This window comes from Gopherus evgoodei, chromosome 8, assembly GCF_007399415.2.
Source record: "Gopherus evgoodei ecotype Sinaloan lineage chromosome 8, rGopEvg1_v1.p, whole genome shotgun sequence".
NCBI classification, from domain to species: Eukaryota; Metazoa; Chordata; order Testudines; family Testudinidae; genus Gopherus; species Gopherus evgoodei.
Window position 1 is genome coordinate 105636306 of NC_044329.1, and position 16303 is coordinate 105652608.

At 47.1% G+C, this 16303-nt stretch overlaps 1 protein-coding gene across 5 annotated transcripts in view; it reads right to left on the reverse strand.

Moving 5' to 3' along the window:
- Window positions 1–3514: 3514 nt before the first annotated feature.
- Window positions 3515–16303, reverse strand: part of SLC5A9 (solute carrier family 5 member 9) — a 44308-nt gene continuing 31519 nt past the window's right edge. For 4 of the 5 annotated variants that reach the window (XM_030573782.1, XM_030573778.1, XM_030573780.1 and 1 more), the window contains 2 exons: window positions 8314–8473; window positions 3515–4869 (listed from right to left, as the gene is read on the reverse strand). In XM_030573782.1, coding sequence (XP_030429642.1) covers window positions 4661–4869; window positions 8314–8473 — 369 coding nt within the window. In that variant the 3' untranslated portion in view covers window positions 3515–4660. The remainder of the gene's footprint in view (window positions 4870–8313; window positions 8474–16303) is intronic. The other variant, XM_030573781.1, reaches the window with a different exon arrangement.

The window sequence follows — 16303 nt, forward strand, 5'->3', positions numbered from 1 at the left end:
AGAGTTCATTGTTAATTTCATTTCCTTTTGCTCAGCCAGCCAAACCGCCAAGTCATTAATCTTTGTTTAAAAGACGCTCCTTTGCTGCACAATCATGAATGATCTTGATAGATTTGTCAGGAAAATGAATGATAATCATTTGCTGATAGACACAAGCCGAGGCGGGGTGATAAATAAGAAAATACGCATTGGCATCATTAATAATGTCTGCTGCCAATGGACTTGTGTATCAATTACAATTCTGAATGCAATGCAGTCTTGTTAGGATACTGCCATTTATCACAGGCAACAAGGATGTACGAGGCCTTGCAATGCAGACAAGTTATTCTGTGAGAAATGCTGGCATGGACGATAACAGGTTTACCCATTCATAGGTGGATCTGTGTGTATTTTCCATCTCTCCTTTTTCGCCATTACCCCTTTCCTCTGCCCCGTGAACACGTTACATACAACGGTCCAATTTTATTATTCTCTATCCTGGAGCAGTTCTCTGTTAAAGTGTTTCTGAAGCACCCACAGGCTTCATCTGGGCACCATGCTGCAAAACAACTGCTTGGGCCAGATCCATGACTGGTGTTAAATCCACATAGCTCCATTGATGGTAGAGGAGCTTTACCAATTTGCACCAGCTGAGCTACCAGCGCCTAGGTAAAAATAGCTCAGATCTCAGTATTCGCAAACACACTGTCCTGTGTGCTAGCCTCGACGTGTAGAGCACAAAAAGCACCCACCAATGCCTGCCCCAGAAGTGTAAGCGCTTGTATGTCTTCATCTATCACAGCGTAAAAGCATCTCTGTTTTCTTGGACATACAATGTTCTGAGAGGCAGAACTCCTCCATGTCGGAATGTCACCTGGGCTTGTGGTGAGTCTGAGAATCTCTATTGCTTCCCAATCATATTTACTCCCACCGAATAATCACGACCCCAGTGAAAGACACGCTTGGGAATTGTCTTGTGCAATTTAAGAAAACGTGGGACAGGTTTGTAAAAGTCTTTCTACATTCATCACTGACTCCTTATGTGGTCATATCTGAACCCCAGCCATGTTACCTTGCCTTTGTCTGAGCTCAGACTAGGGCTAGTACTCTATGTACCAGCCCCAGAGAAACCAGATAAGGTAGGAAAAGAAAACACTCCATTGCACGGTAATGCTGACACTGGTAAGGATGGCATGTTCCAACCAGCGCCTAGTACGACTGAGAGGGATAGTACGGGCTTCTTGGCACCAGTGGTCCCTGGCCCTAACATAGAGAGACCTGGCACTCAGACGCTAGGAGGACATCACAATGCTAGAGTCCCGCAGCGGATGGTCCTGATTCCCCAGTGGGAATTCTGGCTGTGCAGATGCCCAGTGAGCGGCAAAGCCCATTCCACAGAGCAAGCATCGCACACTGGCTCACCAGCTGCAGAGAAATATGCTCATTTTCATATGAAAAGCCCAGGCCCTGAGCCACCTGTCTGTGATAAGTATGGCAGCGCAGGATACTGTCTGGCTGAGAATTGGCCCAGGCTCTGGTTAGATCACACTGGTTGCAGAATGTTTAGCTGTGAGGCCAGATAAGTCACTTCATTCACTATCACAGTGCTGACAGCAACTGGAAACGGACTCTAAAAACCCTCTTAATTTTTAAAGCACCGTTATTTCCAATAGAACATGTTGGTAATTAAGTAATGATGCAGCCCTAGACAAGAGTGTGACCCCTCTCCCCGGAAGCCCCACAATACCAGCTGGCTGAGCCCCCCGCCCCCCAATACTGTAACTCACATCAGGCCTGCCACATTCATTGCCCCAACAATATAGGTGCATATTAGAATCAGACTCTGGAGATGTATGTGTAGTAGGAAGAGAGCCTGCGATCGAGGCCTGGTATGAGACAGGACCTGCTCTCAGAATCTGGCAAGAACAGGGCTGATATTGTAGAAATACACATTCCTAAGAAGTGCTAGTCACAGTGAACTCATGCAAACACAGCCCGATATCAAGTGGTACCAGAACATCCTGATATCAAGGATGGTACAAAAACATTCCCCAAGGATAACAGGCACACACTGACCCCTCCCAAAAGATAAGGTCAGGATGACAGTACGTAATAGAAATGTTTTGATTGAACCAATATCTACAAGGTAATGGGTAAAAACTGCCACGTCAGGGGGCAGTAACTAACTATGTCAGAAGGGCAGTATGTAACTTGTTTGTATCAGGGTATAAAGATGTTTCTCAGAGGGCATATTTTTGTCTGGCACAGGAATGGAAAGTCCCGCCGTTCACTGAGCTGGTCCATTGTCATGGGTATACATGTATTAGTGGTCCAGTAAAGTCTGAGGGATACTAATACCATGCTTCATTGATAATAAAGCTGCCTGGGTGCCTTCATCCCTTAACAGCTCTTGTGGTCATTGGGCGGTTCGCTCGAGGTCAGCCATGCCCGCTGTCTGCGCAAGGCTGGGGCAGCACACAGAGCGACCACACACACAGCCAAACATCTATCAACATCTAACCACAGAAGGTACTGATAATACTGCATTGCCATTGACAAGAGCAGCAAGAGAAAGGCAGCCCCATATCAGCCAAAGACAATGAAGCGGAAGTGTCACCGTTTTTCAATCACACATGCATATGTTTGGCACAAAAAAAAGCCAGAACTGAAACAAAAGGTAGCCCTGAAAACTGCAGAACTGCTTTATGGCTGTAATATTTCCTTTTCAATTACTGAACAGCCAATTTTTTCAAGCACTGATCAGCTGCCTAAGGCCAGGCTACACGGCAGGTAAATGGTAAGATGCAGTTGCTGATGGCTTAAAGGTGGAAGCACACAACAAATGATATGGAAAAGCAGGTCCATGAATATGAGATGGCTGGCGTAATGTGCACATTGTCCCAGTGATAGCTGACTGGTTTGTGTATCAGCAGTTGATACTAGAAGCAGTAAGACTGGAAAGTATTGTGTACACGGACAAGAGAAGCCAAGACATCAGCAATGAACGGTACGGCTGTGTTAAGAGTTACTTGGCAGACAATGAGAAAACACTGCCAAGTATGGACAGTGATTTGGAACAAGATAACCACACTTTGGCTACATATTGATGTGCATCACATTGGCTCAATCTATCTGGACAAGCCCTTACGCCAAATGCTTTGATGAAACATGGTCGATTTACAAAAGTATTTTCATAATCACCTGGAGCCTGGTTAAAAGACTGTCAAGTTCTGTAAATCCCCAAATCTCTGGTAACACAATGGAACAGTCAAACAACATGCTTGGAAACATATATTCGAAAATTGGCCCCATTATGTCAGGATTATGAGTGATCAAGTGGTGGAATTTAAAGATAGAGTGGTCAGTGTAATTAATAAGCAAAGAATTTACCAAGAAGCAAATACACCTCTACCTTGATATAACGCTGTCCTCAGGAGCCAAAAAAATCTTACCGTGTTATTGGTGATACCACATTATATCGAACTTACTTTGATCCATTGAAGTGCGCAGTCCCCCCCTACCCCCCCCGAGCGCTGCTTTATCGCACTAGATCCAAATTCATGTTATATTGGGTCACGTTACATTGAGGTAGAGGTGTAATTTGATCACTCAATTCAATTCAGTTTCTGTGGCACCTGACATACTTTAAAAAGGACTTATGGTGCATGAGACGGATGGTTGGATTTACTGATAAATGAAGATCTTGCCCCACATAAAACAGATGTACCAAAGAGAGTTCATGAGGCAATTGCAAATGTTGGCCGACCTCCTTCATCCAAAATACGCAGGCAAGAAGTGTGTCATTGGAACAAGAAGAAATTGCAAACAGTAGCTGCTGAGCAAAAATCCCGACTTTCTGCCATATTTACTTGCATTTAACAGAGAAGGCTCACTGTAACCAAAACTGACATTTTCATCCGCTATCAAGGAAAAAGTTTCCACTTTAACATGGTGGAAAAAATCTGAAGAAGGCCGAGATTCCCTCTGACTTCACAGAACTGGTGGTGCACATTCAGCAAGCATAGCGTGAATCTTTTCAGACTTTGGATACATCCATTCAAAACTGAGAAATAGGTTCAGGTTGTCCACAGCGCTGCATGCTTCTGATTGCTTAATGCTTCATGGCTACAACTCTGCCTTATTGTTACTGAGTGTTTTTGACTTTGGGTTATATAATGTTGAAAATCGAAAGGCGTCATGGCCTATATAACTTCCTGGAGAAAATACCACACTAAGTTGTTTACAGACATTCTGACCCTATTATAATTACATATATTAGTATTCCGCTCACTGCAGTTTTCCTTTTTTATTTGTACAACCCTAAATTAATCGCCTAATCTAGTGCCTTATTTGACTATGTAATGCAATTTGAATATGTAACTACAACTAAGTGTGATGTGTGTGATGATAAAACAATTTTAAAAATAGAAAATATCATAAACTAGGCCCAACTAATTTTTCCCTTGGTGACAAAAAACATTATTTTATCTGATAAAAACCCTCTCTGGTAAATACTATGCTAGCCCTGCCCGCTAAGTTTGGTCTTCTAGATTGTGGGCTCTTTGGGGCAGGGATTTCCAGTTGCTGTATGCACGGCACCTAGAACAATGTGGCCCTGACCTGCTTGACGTCTCTAAGCATTACTGCGATATTCTAACTCAAAGCCAAGCCAGCCCAAGTATCAGCCAAAGTATCCCCACAGAAAGACGTTAATAGCCAGCAGGATTATAGCATTAATGTTGCAAACAGTCTTTGATAGTGGCTTTTCCACAATGCTGGTGAGTTTCCTTTCCAGGACTGCTTTCTCTTCCTTGGTCAGTGTGGGTCCCGGGCTGCTGGAGATCCCGCAGAACCAGAAGTATAACTTCCTCCAGCAAGGAGGGCTTGCTGCTGCAGGAAATACAGAGAGAGAGGGGGAATTAGTCCCATATTCTAAACACTGGGGTATTCCGCTTTCCTCACCGCTGTTGCGTACCCTAAATACACCGTGTCACCTGTCTGCACATCTCCCATGCAGCAGTATTGCTTGAGGCATACGGGCTGCAAACCAGCCACGCTGAGCCACATCCTCAGTGGAAGGAAATGCTTCACCCTCTCAGCTGATGATCGGTCCAGGAACCAATGGCTGCAGCTCAGAAACGGCTCTGCGCAGGGGCTAAGCCCTCCCACTTTTTACTGGCCGTGAATGCGAGCGACGGGGGGAGGGGGTGAAGAGGAGTGGGGGCGAGGTTTGGGGGGAATGGGTGGTATGAGGGCGGGACCTCAGGAGAAAGAAGTGGCAAGAGGGTGGGGTCTTGAAAAGGGTGGGGCCTCAGGAGGACGGGGCAGCGTGAGGGTGGGAACTTGGATAAAGAGGTGGCAAGAGGATGGGGTTTTGGGGGAATGGGTGGCACGAGTGTGGGGACCCAGGGGGAAAGGGGCTGTGTGAGGGTGGGGCCTTGAGGGAAGGGGTGGTGTGAAGGCAGGGCCTCTATGGAAGGGGCAACGTGAGGGTGGGGACCCAGGGGGGAAAGGGGCAGTGTAAGGAGGCGGGGCCACAGTTCAGGTGTCCATGGACCCTGCCCCCACTTTTAGGGACATTCCAGCACCCCTGGCTCTGCATTAAAGGATTCACCCCAACCAGAGGAATTAATAGTCCAAAAATGACCGTGACTGTGGTTCAAAAGTTGCTCTCTCCTAAGAGCACAGAGCAAAAGCCAGACCTCCTTGCTACTGCTGCAGAGGAAATGAACCGCTAAGCTGGTTAACCATCACGGCCCAGTCCACCCTCACAGCACAGCTAAGCTAGCTGAAACCCAGATGAAAGAACCTTTAACAAAGCAAGTTACATTGGTAGCATTTGACATGTTCCAGGTGCTGAGCAAGCAAGAATCAGTCCTTGCCCCTGGCTGGAGGTAGCCAAGTGAGTATAACGTACAGAAACTCAGGTTAGGTGATTTGCCAAAGTGGTTGCTGATTTTCCGCACCTACGATTTTGGATGTGCTCCTTGAACCATTTCCGGAAGCTCCGTGTGCCCATATCTCCCAGAAGCTGACCAGGCGCTACAGGCACTCAGCTACTTGGACAATCAGGCATAACAACGTGAGCACCCAAAACCAGTGGTCACTTTGGAAAATAGTTGTCCTAAATTAGTGGCCCAGCTACAATTTAGGATTGAGATGTCCCTGGATCCCAGCTCTGCACTCAGGCCCCAAATCTAATCTGCCTTACTTTAGCCAGGCATTCTTAAAATGTAACTAAAAATCTGTCTTCCAAAGAGGTTAAATCATCCCAGTCGATTGACATATGAAGCATTTATTGCTTAATGAATAAAAACCCTTCCTATTTCTCCACCGCCCAACTTCCACAAAACCTGTAGGATTTCATGGTCTCCGACACAGAACTCATGGCTTGTTTATCAGGAGTGAAGCGCTGTGTGCATTATGTCTTCTAATTGTCACTGGCTGTTCCTTCCACGCTTTGAAAGGTAGCATGTCATAAAAGCTTGAAAAAACATGTTACCAAAACCTCATTAAACTGTTACATAAGCTGTTCTGTATTTCCTTCCCCATCACTGCTAATTACCAAATTACCAAGCCGTCGGGCTATAAAAAGATGAGCTGGGTCAGGTATAATAAGACTTGATAAGAAACAACATCAGCAGCCTGTACAATTACACTAAACTTGAATCCCAACTGTCTCCATTTAAAAAAAAAAATGGAGGAAAACTTTTGTTGTTGTTTCTCACCTCTTCATTCTGAGGCTGCATTGGGAATGAATTCAAGCATGGCCAGTCTAGACTAAGGAGATGCAGAAAATCTCACGAGCGCCTTCCCATCTTGCGAGGTCTCCAGTTTTGTGGACTCAGGAGGGTTAGGTTCAAAACGTGCACCTGAAATTTTGGATGGTTTTCATCCATGCTGGGAAGGGGTGGGGAGCTATTTTCTTTCTAATAAACTAATAATTAGAAGTCTGCTAATGGAATTTGCTGATACAGTTGGGAGGCCTTGTCAATACAGAGGCGGATCGGAATATTAGACAGGAAGATTGGGATTACCTTGACGGTTTAAGTAACAGAAACGGGATGAAATTCTATAGTACAAAGTGCAGAGTTAGAGTCTAATAATAAGAATTGTTGATATAAACTAGGGGCTCATCAGTTGGAAGTGATAGAGGAGAAGAATGACCTGGATATGGGGTTGATCACAGGATGATTATGAGCCACTAATGCGATGCAGGTGCAAAAAAGACCAATGCAATCCTAGGATGTACCAGGCGAGGCATTGCCAGGAGAGACAGGGCAGTGTTAATGCCATTGTACAAGGCACTGATAAGACCTCATTTGGAATCCTGTGCACCATTCTGGTCACCCATGATCAAGAAAGACTCATTAAAGCTGGCACAGGTGCAGAGAAGAGCTACTAGGATGATCAGGGGAATGAAGGATCTATCTTATGAGAAGGGACTGAAAAAGCGTGGCTTTTACAGCCTAGCAAAAAGAAGAATGAAAGGTACTGTGATTACTGTCTGTACATACCAGGGAGAGTGAAGAGCTATTTAAGCTAAATAGTTGGTTAAGCACTGGAACAAATTACCTTGTGGAATCTCTATCATTGGAGGCTTTTAACAGCAAGTTAGACAAACACTTGTCTGGGATGGTCTAGCTCAGCAGTTCTCAACTGGGGGGGTGAGCTATTTCAGGGGGGCCATGGGACCTCACAGATGAAGCCTGGTACCCCAAGTCCTGGCACTCCAAAAACTTCAACAAATTACCTAAAAATAGCTTGTCTGCATCTAAAAATATCCTGACTTTAAAGGCCATATCTCAGGCCATCTAGGACTTAAAAGCAGGTGCTTGGTTGGTCTATCTTGGTGCTTATCTGGCCCCCACCACTGGTATATCTCAGGATCTACTGGGAAGTTTCTGCATCCAGCTTGCCTGGATGATGTAGGCAGTTAAAGCTGGGATACTTTTAAAGTCTAAAAATGCTGTTGCTGAACCTGGCTTTGAGGCTGGGGCTATGTGGGAGAAGGAAATCCCACATTTAGGGAGAGAAAGAGGAAACATTTCTCTGGAAAGTTGGGTTGTTTTCTAGTTTTAAATGGAAACTCTCTGGAACTATACAGAGGGTTGGGATGTTAGAATAAATCCGAGGAGGGACAGGGTAGCAGGCAGAGTGCAGGTACGGTGGTTGAAGATAAATATTTAGCATGTAACTGTCACCTCCACAAATGTGGTATAGTTAGATCCATGGGCCAGATGCCATTGAAGTCATTGGAAGGATGCTGGTAGGCCTTGGACCAGGTCCCCAATACCCATACATGCACATACTTGGAAGACCCAGCTAACCTACCTCCATGTTCTTTGCTCCCTGAATCCGTGTTCTCCCATGTCGGCTCGTCCCCATCACTCTCGCCCACTGAAGGATTTACCTCCGCCGACTCGCTCTTGTAGCTCACCAGATCAATTGCGGGAGCTCTGCTGTGTCTAGTCCACCACGTCAGGCTAGCCAGCTGGATGCAGCAATGCAAAACAAACAGGGAAAGCAATTTAAAGAGCTGTCAGTTCGTAGAACAAGACCAGTGTTGGTGACGCGGCTGGAAACGGGAGCCGTGATTAGAATGGGGAGGATTTGACCTCACAAAAATCTGTGTTGCTTTGTTTCCAACAGTTCTCATATTTTCTGTTGGCTGGGGCCATTTTAATCATCTGGAGATTAGCACACTTCTGGGTGTGAAGGCTCCTCTCTTTGGGAAATTACAGGCTCAGTAAAGGCAGAGCTCTGGATTGGGGGCCTAAAAGCTGTACGTGTTGAAGTTGTAGGCAGGGCCAGTATGCTTTGTAGTCATATATAGTGTCCCCTTCTCACACACTCCCTTCCCTAAAAAATATGGTCCAGTTAAAGCCAGGGAAATATTCACCTTTAATTAATTAAGTTGCTGATTCCCCCCTCTCCCTCTTGCAATCTGCCAAATCACGGTCTACATCACAGGTTATTAGCTGCTGATGAAGCAGGCTTCCAGCACACTCACACAAACAGATGGCTCTCCACAGAGCTGCAAAGGGACAACGGCAGGATCTGGAGCCTCACTCCTGCTGCTTTGGAATGGTGTTTCACAGTGAAACACCATCAAAGAAACCAAGCCCAAATCCTAGGCACAAAGGTCCAGAAACTCAAGGTTATAGCAAAGGAACAACCAACAGAAGGAACAACAGCAGGCTAGGGCATGGCAGAGACAGGACCTTCAACCCCTCCCACACCCAGGGCTCTGGGCCAAGACAGATCTTGACAACATCACGTTCATTCAGGGTTAGATTGTTCCAGCCCTTTTTGGGGGCACACAGGAGAGAAAGAGAGAATGTCCCTCAGATCCCCTGCATAGATTCCAGCCGCAATACGCCCTGCTGTGATGGGAATGGGGCCAGCCCTGGCCTCCTCCTCTTTCTTGCTGGCTATGTGCATTCCTCCCCCAGAGCAAGGGGAAAGCATGGGGGAGGAAGTGGGACTGCCTGAAACACAATCTACTCTCTGCTCAGGCTACGCACTGTCCCTTATGCAAGGCAGATTATAAAGTTATAGCCTAGGTGGCACAGTTCAGGGCACCTTCACCTGTATTCCCCATGGTCCAGCAAGAGCACGCGGCTCCCTCACCATCACCTCTCTTGGGCAGAGACCTGCGTGTCTCTGTCTCTCCCTCCTGATCGGGACTTTTCCAAGCTGCACAGTTCCTTATCTACACTGTGTTATTCCCAGCAAACAATACTAGCAAACCGGGCCAGCATCTGCACTTAGCTTTCTCTTCGAAGGCTTACGGACAGCATACATGCCCACAGTTATAAGTTACCATGTAGCCTGTTCTAAGCAAGCAGATTTTATTCTTAAGGTGAAAGCGTTACAGCGAAATCATATTAGAAAAAACAAAAGCACGTACACGCATGCTAGAAAACTGAGCAATCAGCTCCCCCACGCCAAGTCCTGGCAGGTATCAGTGCTTCCAACCCTTCCTTAAGGATTTGGGGTTCCCCAGCCCTTGGACAAAAGGTCCATTTGCTGGACCAGAAAGCAGGACCCGTGTCCATTTAAATGCCGGCTATTTAGCCACAAGTCTGTTGGCCTCTGGCAAATCCGGTTTGAACTAGTACAGGTGAGCCTCCCCAGGAGAAGATATCTCTCCCTGTGTGAACTTGCCCAGTGTACGTGTGTGTGCGTGCGCACGCACGCACACACACACACACACCCCTTAGTTCCTGCAGGAGCTATAGTCACCTGCCTTCCATGGAATTATATATAGTCCCTGGCCCACAACGATACACAAATGTAATACAGTCACATCTCCAGAGATGTTGTAGGAAATTGCCATATCTGTCACTAGGCCTCAGGGAAAGTTGGCAGCAGGGCCATGGACCTGGCACTATGCAAGTCCACTGGCCATTCCCCAGCAAAAGGATGGCAGTGTTGGCGTCACAGAGGATGCTACAACTGCTCTTTGACAACTTGGTGCGGAAGAGTCCTCTCTTTCCTAACTGTCTGTGGCACCCACCCAGGCCCAGTATGCCCCCGGGATTCAAGGCACCCTGGCATTTTGTGCTAAGTTCTGGAAAAGTGCTACTAGCCAGTAGGAATCAATTGCAGACGAAGGCGAAATCTGCATCATCACTGTAACTTTACAGAGTGGCGTCTTGGCCTGGCACTTTGCATGTCCATTGACTTGGCCCATCTCTCCTTTTTATTAAAAGCTGGGAGGTTTTATACTCACAGCCTAGGCCTTGCCAATGCCCCATTTCTCGCTGGCTTTCAGCAGGCCTGGGTGGCCTTCTCCTGACTCCAGAAACGTGTGCTCTCATTCACCCTCCCTTTTGAAGCACACGGCCATGCCAGGACGGGCCAAAACACTGAGCTAGTAGCAAGAGATACGACGTCTGGCTTGTGTGTCGTGTATAAGCACAAGAGTCCAAAAGTCTGGCCCTTGCAGGGAAATGCACAATGTGGGCTTGAACTGGGCTAGGATGTTAATGGACCTGGGTCCTTAACTATTAACACACTATGGTTTATATGGTCATACCCTACAGCCTATTCCCAGTTGGAGGTGGGAAATGTTGGTGTTTGCACTTGCAATTTCCATCCCATTCTGTCCTGAGGTGCTGGAGGGAGGGAATTGCTGCTTTCCTCTGGCATCCCATCCCACGTAACATTACTGAGCGAGGTGGCTAAGTTAATTCTGATCTGCTGAATTCCCATGTGTTTGTGAGAGGGCAACAGAAGCCACCAGGAGCGGTTGACACTAGCCAGCCACACCCCTCAGACCATCACTTCTGCCAGACTGCTCCGGAGAGGACACTCATTTCTCCCAACAGCAGATGTCTCCTCTCTGCCTCCACGGAAATTAAGTTCTCCACTGAGTTACACACACAGAATCACCAGTTTAAATGTAGATTTTTTTTAAACATGCGAAGTCTAGATGGCAATTTCCAACTGATACAACATGTTCCACAAGATTTATATCTTTATTTAAATCATTTTCAACCAAGGTGAGCATCAGGCAAGGCTAATCTTTCTTGCCACATTTTCTAAATTACTGTGATTTGATGATCTCATCTTTACTGAGGATTGTTTTTTTAATCACTGAGGAAATGTTACTGGAATGTTGCAAAGTTTCTGAGCACAAAAAAATTCAAGAAACTATGCAGGCCCCCTCACCCCCACTCCTCCCCCCCCCCAAACACAAATTGCTGCTTGTGCATAAGGTTTGTCCTGGAATTAATGTATTAAGGCCAGAATTTTCCTAAGAGCTCAGAATTAATTGTTGATTTTCAAAACAGGCCCATTCCAATTTAGGCCACAAAATATGGCCAGATTTTCAAATAAATTTGGTAGACTGGGAGTTAAGGCCCAGATCTTCAAAGGTAGGCTCCTAACTTTCATTTAAATCTGTGGAAGTTCAGAGCCTACCTTTGGCTGAGCTCTGGTTATGCTGGATACCTCTTTTGAAAGCCTGGGATGGAGGGGGGATGTGTGCATGTGTGAGAGATCTTGACCCCACTGAAGTCAAGAGAAGTTTTGCCCTTGATGTCAAAATTTCACTCATGACCTTTATCTCCCTGCCTAAATGAAGGCAGAGCTTTGTGGAGAGCTGCTGGTGCTGAACGCTTGAGAAATGTGATTCTCAAATTTTGGGAAGAGGGGAAACCTAGTTCAGTAGAGAGGGTAAGGAAGGGAGAATTACAGAGCAGAGCCTAGATACTCAAGGTGCTCCCCCCCAAAAACCTTTACTTTCAGAAATCAAGTTTTTAAGGGGCAAGAGTTGCAAAGTCACTAATGGGAGTTCAGTGCCTAACTCCCACGGACAGTCATTTGGAATTAGGCACCTTGAAAATCTTCCCTTTCAGCTTCAGTCAAGTTGCCGTGAAATGCCTTCCCCCCTGCATCCTTGTGCTCCAAATCTCCCTCCCCCCTCTCACCTTTACATTCAGGAGCTTGTCGATGGGCTGGTATGTTGGGGAGAAGCCTTATCGTGTGTCCTACCCACCCAGCAATGGCCTAAAAACTACAACTGCAGCAGCCTGCCTTCAACACTGACAAACCAAGGACACAGCCATGGCATATCTCGTGATCTGTGATCTCATTAAGCGCAGTCGGCAGAGATTTGCTAAGGGGAGCGCATGGCTAACAGGACAGCTATTTTGGAGTAAGCAAAAAAACAACTGCTGATGGGGGAAACTTAGCAGCATAATTTCTGTGTGCCTTAGGACAGCATTTGACTCAATGGACTGGATGAAGCAGAAGAGCTGGAATGCAGCCGCTGAAGGCAGGTGGTATTTCTGATTGGAAGCAGTGCATGGATCAGTAGATCTACAACGAGCACTTTGCTTTATTATCATGGCAACTGCACAAAGAGCAGGGTCCAGATCCACTCAGTGGACCTAGATTCAGTGTTGCACTGCCTCACTTTTAGGCCCCCTGTCCCCTTGTGGGAGCTGCAGCCCCATGTTAGGTGCTCGGGCTCCCCACACAAGGCACGGAGGATGTTAGGTGCCTAAGAATGGGATTCACAAAAGCCAGCACTGCAGTGGCATAGGCAGGTGGCGGGAACAAGGGGAGCATCAAAAAAAAAAGGTGCCACCCGCTGTAGCGCTTTTACTAACGGGGTGGTGCTTTTACTCACCCGGTGGCGCTCCGGGTCTTTGGCGGCAGGCCCTTCACTTGCTCCGCGGGCAGGGACGGCTCCAGGCACCAGCACGCCAAGCACGTGCCTGGGGTGGCAAGCCACGGGGGACGCTCTGCCAGTCGCCGTGAGGGCGGCAGGCAGGTTGCCTTCAGCAGCATGCCTGTGGAGGGTCCCCTGGTCCTGCGGCTTCTGCAGACCTCCCGCAGGCGTGCCACCGAATCCACTGGACCGGGACCTCCCGCAGGCAAGGGCCGAAGGCAGCCTGCCTACTGTGCTTGGGGTGGCAAAATACCTAGAGTCGCCCCTGTCTGCGGGTCTTCGGCGGCATTTCCTTCAGTGCCGCCGAAGACACTCGGAGCGAGTGAGGGCCTGCTGCCAAACTGCTGCTGAAGACCTGGTGCACTGCCGGGTGCGTAAAAATTAAGGTGCCAAGATGCTCAGTGCAGGAGCCGCTGCTGCCCTGCTCCCCCCCGAGCTTCGCGACTGCAGCACGGGAAGCTGCCTGAGCTAGCCAACAGGAAATGCTTAGGAGAGGGGCCTGACTGACGCTCCTCCCCTCAGAGGGAGTTAGGCACCTACCAGGAGGTGTCTCCCTCCGCTTAGGTGCCTAACTCCACGAAGGTTCACAGTTGTGAATCCTAAGCCCGGTCAGTCCTCTCTCACGAACAATGAGGACGAGGTGGTAGTGCCTGCCTTATACCCAGTGGTTAACTCACTTACCCAGGACAGGGGAGACCTGCCTTCAAATCCTTCCTCTGCCAAAGGTAGAGCAGGGACCTGAATCCAGGTCTCTCAAGCGAGTGCCCTAACAAGTGGGCGATAGCATGTTCTCCTATGAATCTCTCGCTCAATTTCTCCGGTGGTCTATTTGGAACACCTCCAGTCTGGGGGCATTTGGATCCCCAACTTTAGTCTGAGCCTGTGTCTCCTCTGCGCACTTTGAAGGTCTGATTTTCGAGGAGAGGAGCATTTCCAGCTCTCATTGGTTGCACCTGGCACTGTGGGAACTCAGCACTTTGGAAAACATGCCACCGAATGTATTAATCTGATTCTCTGGAGCAGACCAGTTGAAGTTCCTAGTGCACTAGGCCTCAAGACAAGCACAGGCCCTGGGAGTGTAGCAGGCGATCAGCCCAGGTGTCCTGGTTCATTTGCAGAACAGTTGCCATGTCACTGTACCACTTCCTTTCCCTCTGCGGCCCCTCCCCCGTACTCCTTGCCCAAGGGACTTTGAGAGACGAGGCAAAGTGAGAATAAATCCTTCTGTTCCAAAATGCCATCTGGCACCTGACAGTTGCATTTCAGCTTCACAGCCTCAAATTTAATTGTAAGCTCTTTTGCAAGGTTTTCAAGGACGGCGTGACACAAACCCTTGACTACCTAGAATGAAGACATATGAACTCTGGAGCATACCAAACAAATTCTTTGCATATTTGTTTCCCAGCACAGCATCAATCACCCACAGAGATGGGAGAGTGTCCAAAACAGCGGGGAGAAATGCTACTGCTGGCAGTTCTTGGATTGTAATTCATTTAAAGCTCAGCACATTAACTGTACCACTCTAATATCAGGGCTGCCTAGAGAATTCAGGGGGCCTGGGGCAAAGCAATTTCGGGGGCCCCTTCTATTAAAAAAAAGTTCCAATACTATAGAACACTATAGTCTCGTGGAGGCCCCTGCGGGACCCAGGACCTGGGACAAATTGCCCCACTTGCCCCCCTCCCTCCCCCTGGGCAGCCCTGTCTAACATCAGCTACAAACGGCTATTTCCCCTTCTATGTATAAAGCATTGAGTCGTTAAAGATGTCCGGGCTACATCTTCCACTGGTGTAAATCCGCATCGCTCCACTGAAAAGCTGTTCTTAGTATTTTAAGTCATTGCAGCTATACCAATGTGCACCAGCTGAGGATCTGGCTCCTCAGTATTTTTCTTGGGCTTGTTGATGGCATGTCTTGTTTAGTTTATTTGACAGGATAATAATAATTCCTAGCTCTTATCTGGCAGTTTTTCTCAGTAGATCTCGATGCATTTTACAAAGGAGCTGAGTAGCATTATCCCCATTTTATAGCTGGGGAAATTGAGGCACAGAGCTGAGACTTGAGTTGCCCATTTCAGCATCTGGAATAAAACTCTGGGGGGCCTGAATCCCAACCAGAGCTCTCGCTAATAGATCACACTGCCTCCCAATGATACTAGCTGGGTTGGGCCTGTCATAAACAGATTGTTAAGGGTTAATGTCTCTTCTACCTGTAAAGGGTTACAAGCAGGGAACTGGACACCTGACCAGAAGACCAATCAGAAGACAAGATACTTTTAAATTTGGGTGGAGGGAAGCTTTTGTGTGTGTTCTTTGTCCATTGTGTGTTCTTCTCTTGGAGGGTCTGAGAGAGACCAGATATTACTACAGGCTCTCTAAGTTTCTTTTCAAATAGTAAGTAAAAAGAGGTGGTTTAGGCTTTTTGATTGTTTTACTCTATTTGCAATTGTGGATCTGGCTGGGTAACTTTTATATGTGTAGTTGCTGGGAATATTTTGATTTGTATTGGTACTGGGGGGAAAGTCTCTTTCTGGTGTCTGTAAGCTATAGGACCCTGTAATATTTACATCTTGAAGTTACAGAGATAATTCTTTACTTTTTCCTTTCTTTTATTAAAATATTTCTTTTTAGAGAACCTGATTGATTTTTTGTTCTTGTTTCCCTTGTTTTATTCCAGGGGATTGGGAGAACTCACCAGGATGGGTGGGGGAGACGGGAGAGGGGGAGAGATAGAATCTCTCTCTGTTTTCCTTGAATCTGTTTGCCTCTTTGTGGAAGGGAAGGGAGATGCTTCTCTGTATGATGAGTTAAGAGGTTGGATCAGTATCTCTCAGGATAGCCCAGGGAGGGAAATTCTGGGAGGGGGAAAGGTGAGGGAATGGTTTATTTCTCCTTGTTTTAAGAACCCAAGGGATCTGGATTCTTGGGGTCCCCAGGGAAGGTTGGGGAGGTCAGAGTGCCCCAAAACACTATATTTTTGGGTGGTGGCAGTGCTATCAGATCTAAGCTAGTAATTAAGCTTAGAGGATTCAGGTGCTAATATCTCATTTTCTGAACTCTAAGGTTCAGATCTGAGAGGGAATGCTATGACAGGGCCTGGTAAGGAGATATGAAGCACTTTCATCACAAGGTCATTGGT